The following is a 9,211-nucleotide window of genomic DNA, read 5'->3' on the forward strand; positions in this document are numbered from 1 at the left end:
ATGGTCGGACTCGCATTTATCATCAATGGAATGAGCGTTACGCCGAGGCCTGTACTCTGGAGCGGGATCGATTTGGAGGTGGAGGGTCCGTCATGGTCTGGGGCGGTGTGTCAGGATCATCGGACTGAGCTTTTTGTCATTGCAGGCAATCTCAACGCTGTACGTTACAGGGAAGACATCCTCCTCCCTCATGTGGTACCCTTCCTGGAGCCTCATCCTGACATGACCCTCCAGTATGACAATGCCACGGCCACACTGCTCATTCTGTGCATGATTTCCTGCAAGACAGGAATGTCAGTGTTCTGCCATGGCCAGTGAAGAGACCGGATCTCAATCCCATTGAGCACGTCTGGGACCTGTTGGATCGGAGGGTGAGGGCCATTCCCCCAGTGACTTGGTGGAAGAGTGGGTAACATCTCATAGCAAGAACAGGTAAATCTGGTGCAGTCCATGAGGAGGAGATGCACTGCAGAACTTAATGCAGCTGGTGGCCACATCAGATACTGACTGTTACTTTTGATTTAGTACCCCCTTTGTTCATGGACACATTACTCCATTTCTGTTAGTCACATGTCTGTGAAACTTGTTCAGTTTATGTCTTAGTTGTTGAATCTTGTTATGTTCATACACATATTTACACATGTTAGGTTTGCTGAAAATGAAAGCAGTTGAAAGTGAGAGGACGTTTCTTTTTTTGCTCAGTTTTATATATATATATATATATATTTAATACATACATTAAGATTCCATGTTTGTCATTCACATTGCTGAACTGATGTCTGATTGGTGGATCTCTGTTCAGCATTATGGGTATTATGGGCAGTGTAGTTCTTGACCAGGAATTTAGCTATTAAACATGACTTTATAAGTTAAAAAGTTAAAATCACCCTGACTGCTTCTATTGATACATACATTCACTTAACACTTTATTGGGAACATTATGGTCCTAATAAAGTTCCCGACGTGGGCTTCTGTTGTTGTAGCATCCGCCTCAAGGTTCGACATGTTGTGCGTTCTGAGATGCTATTCTGCTCACTACAGTTGTACAGAGTGTTATGACAAGGAAGAGGGCGTGGTCAGGCTGTGATGGAGCAGATGAATCAGCTGATCAGCGGGAGAGCGAGATAAAGGGCAGCCGGAGACGCCGGTTCGAGAGAGCGATGCACGCGGCTGGGCCGTATGTGTGTGTTTGTTTTATGTTGAGTTTTACATTAAACTATATGTTGACTGTTCAGCCGGTTCCCGCCTCCTCCTTGCCCATCCTTTAACTGTTACAAGTGGTTATATGAGTTACAGTAGCCTTTTTGTTAGCTCAAACCAGTCTGGCCATTCTCTGTTGACTTTAATCAACATGGTGTTTCCGTCTGTATAACTGCCGCTCATTTTTGGCACTAATCTGAGTAAACTCTATAGACTGTTGTATGTGATAATCTCAGGAGATCAGCAGTTACAGAAATACTCAAACCAGCCCATCTGGCACCAACAATCATGCCACAGTCTAAATCACTCAGATCATATTTTATTTTCCCATTCTGAAGGTTGATGTGAACATTAACTGAAGCTGCTGACCTGTATCTGCATGATTTAATACATTGCACTGGTGCCACACCATTGGCTGGTTAGATAATCACATTTAATAAGTAGGTGTACAGATGTTCCTAATAGAGTGCAAAGATCAAATTGTTTTCTGCCTGTGCAGATGTGTCATCATGGAGATTATGGACATCATCATCTATTTAAATGCGTTTATCTTGGGAGGCCTGATGCTGTGATGCTTATCGATCTCATCATCCCAGCCACTCCTCTAACCAGCCTAATCAGTCCTAACTAGTTCTTGTACAAAATTGTGACGACATAGTTTCACGTTTTATAGCTTGAATTTATCGTTTTTTTTGTTTTAGATTTGTATTTTTATTACATTATTTTTGATAATTGGTGCAGGAAACCCTGGGTTAAGTTTTTATTATTAAACTCTGTTCATATTTTGCTATATATAAAATATTAAATATATCTGTAAACATTTGATATCATTTTTTATATGTTAACATTTGTTCATAGTTAGTTAAAATAGGTTATTTTAAGGTTGAAGGTTCTACTTTGTTTACTCATGCACTGTCAATGCTAAAAGCCAGTCACCTAAATGTTTTACCACATCTTTAGCTCTTCTCATCCTCACAAAAGTGAAGATATGAATTTGGTTTTTAAATTAAGTCTAAGTATACATTATAAATAGTATTTAGTACAACATGTATCACATGTGCTCATTTAATTTTAAGAAATACAACTTAAAAAAGTTAAATCCCCATCAATACACACACCATCAGGTAAATGAACGCATCAAGGGAGACGATTCTGAGGCAATTGTCATTCGATTTTGTGTCTTTGACTCGGACAGATGACTTCTCGTGATAGTTTTAATTTGATTCTGGAGGCTGAACCCAGCGTCAAGCGCCTCATTGCCCTCCACATGACAAGAGTTGCAGAAAGCAACGAATTTGCCACGTAAAAAAGCAGGAGGTGTGCACAATAAACATTGAAAACATGTATTTGGAAGAGAGATAAAAAGTTTGCAGTTTATTTGATCGCAGAAAGTAATAAAGGACTTGTTTATGTTTAGGTCGAAGCGTTTTCTTGGTGAATTTAATTTAGTTCAATAACTGGGGTCTCTGATATTCGTAAACAATAAGGTAATATTTAATTATTCGATACATTCAATGTCTCCACAAATTTGAACAGTTTTTTTTATATTTCTTGTTGCTTAGTACTCTCAAAGACATTATTGGTGAAGCAAAAACGTGTGTGAAAAACACATTGGTGTGACGTCACTTCATAGACTTCAATGTATTCTGCACTGCTGACTCGAGTCATGTGATGACCCTTAACACGTATAAATATCACTCACTTCATAGATTTCAATGTATTCTGCAGCGCTGACTCGAGTCATATGATGACCCTTAACACATAAATATCACTCACTTCATAGACTTCACTGTATTCTGCAGCACCGACTCAAGTCATGTGATGACCCTTAACACATAAATATCACTCACTTCATAGACTTCACTGTATTCTGCAGCACCGACTCGAGTCATGTGATGACCCTTAACATGTATAAATATCACTCACTTCATAGACTTCACTGTATTCTGCAGCACTGACTCGAGTGATGTGATGACCCTTAACATGTATAAATGTCACTCACTTCATAGACTTTAATGTATTCTGCAGCACTGACTCGAGTGATGTGATGACCCTTAACATGTATAAATATCACTCACTTCATAGACTTTAATGTATTCTGCAGCACTGACTCGAGTGATGTGATGACCCTTAACATGTATAAATGTCACTCACTTCATAGACTTTAATGTATTCTGCAGCACTGACTCGAGTGATGTGATGACCCTTAACATGTATAAATATCACTCACTTCATAGATTTCAATGTATTCTGCAGCACTGACTCGAGTCATGTGATGACCCTTAACATGTATAAATATCACTCACTTCATAGATTTCAATGTATTCTGCAGCGCTGACTCGAGTGATGTGATGACCCTTAAGACGTATAAACATCACTCACTTCATCGACTTCAATGTATTCTGCAGCGCTGACTCGAGTCATGTGATGACCATTAAGACGTATAAATATCACTCACTTCATAGATTTCAATGTATTCTGCAGGGCTGACTCGAGTCATGTGATGACCCTTAAGACGTATAAACATCACTCACTTCATAGACTTCAATGTATTCTGCAGCACTGACTCGAGTCATGTGATGACCATTAAGACGTATAAATATCACTCACTTCATCGACTTCAATGTATTCTGCAGTGCTGAACGAGTCATGTGGTGGTGGCGTAGTGGCTAAAGCACAGGGCTGTTAATCAGAAGGTTGCTGGTTCGAACCTCACGGCCACCACCATTGTGCCCTTGAGCAAAAGCACTTAACTCCAGGTTGTTCCGGGGGGATTGTCCCTGTAATAAGTGCACTGTAAGTCGCTTTGGATAAAAGCGTCTGCCAAATGCATAAAATGTAAATGTAAATGTGATGACCCTTAACACGTATAAATATCACTCACTTCATAGATTTCAATGTATTCTGCAGCGCTGACTCGAGTCATGTGATGACCCTTAACACTTAAATATCACTCACTTCATAGACTTCAATGTATTCTGCAGCGCTGACTCGAGTCATGTGATGACCCTTAACACTTAAATATCACTCACTTCATAGACTTCAATGTATTCTGCAGCGCTGACTCGAGTCATGTGATGACCCTTAACACTTAAATATCACTCACTTCATAGACTTCAATGTATTCTGCAGCGCTGACTCGAGTCATGTGATGACCCTTAACACGTATAAATATCACTCACTTCATAGATTTCAATGTATTTTGCAGGGCTGACTCGAGTCATGTGATGACCCTTAACACTTAAATATCACTCACTTCTGCACATTAATCATTGCTCTTCACAATCACAAAAGTGACCAATTATGGTTTAAAAATGGCAAATTTCTCCGAAAGGTAAGGAGTTTGGTTCCCTGAAATTATAAAAAAAAAATTCATGCATTTATTTCTTTTGTGGAATTTTATAATTTTCCACGGCACAGTGGTTGGGAAACACTGAATTAAGGCTGAGTAAATGATGAGAGAACCTTTTGGGTGAACTATTCCTTTAATTGTATACTCCTCAAAGGTTAGTTTAGTAATAATTTATGATCATTTAATGAAATGCATATGGATACAATGTAAATCAAGCTTAAATGTCTTTTGTCACTTTGCCAATATTCGCCCTATATTATACATTTTGCAACATTTGTAATCCACATTTAACATGAAAATACCACTAGACAGATGTAACAAGACTGCCCAGAGAAATGTAATAATGTTTAAAAGACACCAGTAAACACTCTTTGCTTTGGCAGCCATAAAAAAAAAATACTAAAACAAAAACAAAACTAAAAGACAAACTGTGAAAACTCAACTCTAATGACAAATTGAATATAAAATAGAAATAAAAACTAAATAAAAAAATATAACACGCTAGATCACATGTGATTTTCCACAACTCATGTCTGGAGTTTTTTGAAAATATGTTTTTTCAATGTTTTGTATGAGGAAAGATCCAGAAACACTACATCCCACTGAAGAGACTGTACGTGCATCCACACAGCCTCATTGTCATTCCCATTAAAATGTGCTACTGTGAATAAGGTCATCACCTTTGAGATACACACATCGACTCTCTGTCAACTCTAGATTGCATTACCTTGATCCGAGCTAAAGAATCACCATTTATGATACCATTGTTATCAGATTTTACTGCCATTGGTTTTTGATATCTTGACAACCCGTTTTGGAGGTATCAGAATTTTCATTCAAGTGTAAGAGCTGTATGTTGCTTGTATGCATAGAAAATAGCTGCCCGGAAGTGTCCCAAAGATGGTCGCCGTGTGGACTGACTTGCCTTGAAAGGGACTTTATTGGCTGTTATGTTAACACAGCTGATCCCTGCTCAGTATCCTACACATGAAGTGCTTATAAATGGTTTGAGTAGACTTAACACCACTTCACCAAATAAATACAATTCTTACACTTTAAATAGTTTTTTCCTTTTAATTTTACTCTTCAAATCAGCAACTTAAATTAAACAACACCACACATTCGTGACATGTTACAGAAAGAAACTGTACAGAACATAGAAAACTAGGGTTCTCAATTGATTAAAGACTTTAATCAAATTAATTACACGACATGCTGATCAGTTACATGTAGCGCTTAAATCTCCCAAATGAAGATAATTCAAAGATGATACATAATGGCCAATGAAAGCATGGACTAGTCATTGTAAAAAGTGGCTTAGGAGTCAATAAGTCTATATGGATTGTTTTATCTCCATATCATTGTACATTAGCCTTTTGCTGAACAATTTTTGCGTAGCGGTCAGGAGGCACAATATTATTTTGAACATGTCAAGTTGAGGTCCCTAAGAACATGATCATTCAAGCGTCAATAAACACATTTTCATGTAGATTTTCAACAGGCCAGATCGTCCCCAGTACTGGCTTTTAAAAAATCTTCTGGTACTGCACTGAAGAAGAAACGTTTGTGTGAGTTTCGTGTGAATAAATGAAGCATCATGCTGGTAATAAACCACGCTCAAATATTATAATGGCAGAAACTCACCATTTTTTTTGCATGTCTTTTAGTATTTTTTATCATGTCATGCAGTAGTACAGATTTCGTATCCATTCCAGTGGGACTCAGAGCTACACAGGTAAAATTACTCTGGAAATCTTGAGGCTTAATGTATTTAAACACCAGATCACTCTGGATATACTTATTACTGTCATTCCTGTATGGCGAAGAGGAACAATTTTAAATGACCTTGAAAAATAATGAATATATGTCTATTTTTAGATATATTTTGTCATATACATATACAGTGGCCTCAAACAGTATTTGAACACTAGGGGATAGTTAGAGATATGTTTTCATATAAATGCCACTAGGTTTGATATATTGTTATACAATGCACAGACATTCATACATTTTCAAGTGGTGTCCAATTACCTTTTAGGGCCACTGTATATCATCTGATTTCAAAGCCTGGCTTTTTTCACAAACGGTATTAGCTGATAATTGTTCTTACGTGTACATTTGCACTCGTCCTTTGGGAAATGCCGAATCGATAAAGGACTCATTGACCAACCAGTAAACTAGAGTTTCATCTGGTAGTAATCCGGGATCAACTTTACAGGAGACTGTTAATTGTTTCCCTGGAAAAGAGATGAATATCACTTAAGGGGACAGATACTCAATAAAACTGTTATTCAATAAAAGAAAAATGAGACATGAACAAAATTCTTACCTGATGTAGCATTATTCACTTCAATAATTTTAGGAGCCCTGACCCGTATCATACCTTGAAGAGAGTCAAATTTTGCCATGTTAACAAGCTTTCTCGGAGCATTATGTGTAGAATCTTTAAACTGTGATGTGTTCAAGCTCAATATGACGTGTATAGTACAACTGAGTAACAAACACACCTGCATCAGCAAAGTCTGGCAGACAACATAACAATATTACTGCAAGTGTTGTGAAGAGAGACCCTAAAGAAAGAACATATCACATTTAGAGACTCCACATATTATTATATACAAAATTACAATAAATACATCATCATAAACCACCGAATTGCCATTATTTTTACACTAAAATGTATGTCTTTATGTGAACATATAGAAAAGCAAACGAGCCATCCTACATTATTAGCAGTAATTTACCTGTGTGGAGTTTTGTCCATTTCATGACTGCTGTTGCTGGAGGGACACACGGACTGATTTCAAAGCCTCTGTAAGAATGTGTTGTAATTCCCTATATTGGGTTTGTTTATATAGGATTGAGGAACCATAACAAAGCCAAATTGTGCGTAAGGAAGTTTCCTGTGGTTACCCTACCATACGCTATCATTGACTGTTCTCTGTAATATTTAGAGTGTGTGACGTTATTCTTGATATAGCGGATGGAAATAGCACCCTCTCTCAAACACGTATTGTTCAAAATGAAACTTAAAAGAAAAACACTACAAATGATTCAGCAATCACAATGCAAACAGTCTTTTCTCATTTCATGTCCCTAAAATCACCTCTGGAGCTCAATCCCAATTAGTCACCACCACATGACATGACATTTTTACCACAATGCAAACAGATTCTTTTCAGAATAAATCCTCCTGTCTGGATTAGTGTTTTTTATTACTGTTGACTTATGAGTTGTTTATTGTTCTTTGGTTTGTGGTATTATGGGTGGTTTTTCAGGACATTTATATGCAGTTGCTAATGGGCTCAGAAAATTGTTTTATGTGTTCCTATGCATTTACTAGGGTGTCATCGTGGTGTTGCTATGTGGTTGCTAAGGAGTACTGAGTATTTTTTTCAGTGTAACTATGTTGTTGTAGGTGGTTGCAGGTCATTTCCACGCAGTTGTCAATGGTGTTCTGGGTATATTTGGCATGTTGTGATACATTTACTTGGGTGTTATCGATGATTGCCATGGCGTTGCTATGTGGTCTCAAAAGGGGTTCTGAGCATTTATCAATGTGTTATTATGCATTTCCTAGGGTCGTTGGTCACAGTGGTGTTGCTATGTGGTTGCTAAGGTGTGCTGAGTGTTTTAAGAGTGTTACTATGTTGTTGCTAGAGTGCTGTGAGTGGTTGTTAGGTCATTTCCATGCAGTTACCAATGGTGTTCTGAGTGTATCTAGCATGTTGCGATGCATTTACTTGGGTGTTACAGATGGTTTTCATGGCATTGCTATTTGGTCATTAAGGTGTTCTTGTTTTTAGAGTGTTGTGGGTGGTTTGCTATGGAGTTGCTATGTGGTTGCTAAGGTGTTGTGGGTGGTTGTCAGGACATTTCTATGCAGTTGCTAAAGGGGTTCTGAGCATTTTTTAATTTGTTGCTATGCATTTACTAGGGTGTCATTGATGGTTGTCATGGCATTGCTGTGCGGTCACTAAGGTGCTCTGAATGGTTGTCAGGACATTATGTAGTTGCTTAAGTTTGCAATGTGTTTTTAGCATGTTGCTATGCATTTACTAGGGTGTTATCGATGGTTTACCATAGTGTAGCTATGTGGAGGCTGTGTTGCATGTTTCTAGAGTACTGTAAGTGGTTGCCATGGAGTTGCTCTGTGTGTTTGCTAAGGTGTTCTGAGTGTTTATAGGGTGTTGCTGTGCATTTACTTGGGTGTTATCAATGGATACCATGCCGTTTTTGTGCTGTCGTTAAGGAGTTCCTATTTTTTTTTTAAGGTTTTGTGGGTGCTCACGAAGATGTTCTAAATGTTTTAAGGGTGTGGCTATGTGGTTGTCAGGTCATTTCCATGCAATTGCCAATGGTGTTCTGGGTGTATTTGGCATGTTGTGATACATTTACTTTGGTGTTAGCGATGATCGCCATGGCGTTGTTATTTGGTCATTAAGGTGTTCTGGTTTCTTTTTGGGTGTTGTGGGTGGTTGTCAGGACATTTCTATGCAATTCATTGTTCAGTTTGTTGCTGTGCATTTATTAGGGTGTTATTGATGGTTGCCATGGCGTTCTGAGTGTTTTTAGGGTGTTGTTTTGTGGTTGTCAGGACATTTCCATGCAGTTGCCAACAGAGAGTTTTTAGCATGTTGCTATGCATTTACTTGGGTG

The 9,211-nt window shown here is 38.1% G+C and overlaps 1 protein-coding gene across 1 annotated transcript; it reads right to left on the minus strand.

Annotated features, from left to right (window-relative positions):
- Positions 1-5,645: 5,645 nt before the first annotated feature.
- LOC127628156 (interleukin-1 receptor type 2-like) lies at positions 5,646-7,536 on the minus strand. Its single transcript, XM_052104877.1, has 6 exons — positions 7,297-7,536; positions 7,060-7,122; positions 6,882-6,935; positions 6,663-6,789; positions 6,197-6,365; positions 5,646-6,101 (listed from the first exon to the last, which is right to left on the minus strand). The coding sequence occupies exons 1-6, from the start codon at positions 7,319-7,321 to the stop codon at positions 6,009-6,011; spliced, it is 531 nt and encodes a 176-aa protein (XP_051960837.1). The 5' UTR covers positions 7,322-7,536; the 3' UTR covers positions 5,646-6,008.
- Positions 7,537-9,211: the final 1,675 nt, after the last annotated feature.

Source organism: Xyrauchen texanus, chromosome 34 (genome assembly GCF_025860055.1).
Source record: "Xyrauchen texanus isolate HMW12.3.18 chromosome 34, RBS_HiC_50CHRs, whole genome shotgun sequence".
Lineage (NCBI taxonomy): Eukaryota > Metazoa > Chordata > Actinopteri > Cypriniformes > Catostomidae > Xyrauchen > Xyrauchen texanus.

Coding starts and splice junctions, on each gene's coding strand:
- LOC127628156 (XM_052104877.1), bottom strand. CDS start 7,321: ATGAAATGGACAAAACTCCACACAG. Junction 6,366..6,662: donor GGACGAGTGCAAATGTACAC/GTAAGAACAATT, acceptor TTCGCCATACAG/GAATGACAGTAATAAGTATA. Junction 6,102..6,196: donor AAAGACATGCAAAAAAAATG/GTGAGTTTCTGC, acceptor TTTCTTCTTCAG/TGCAGTACCAGAAGATTTTT.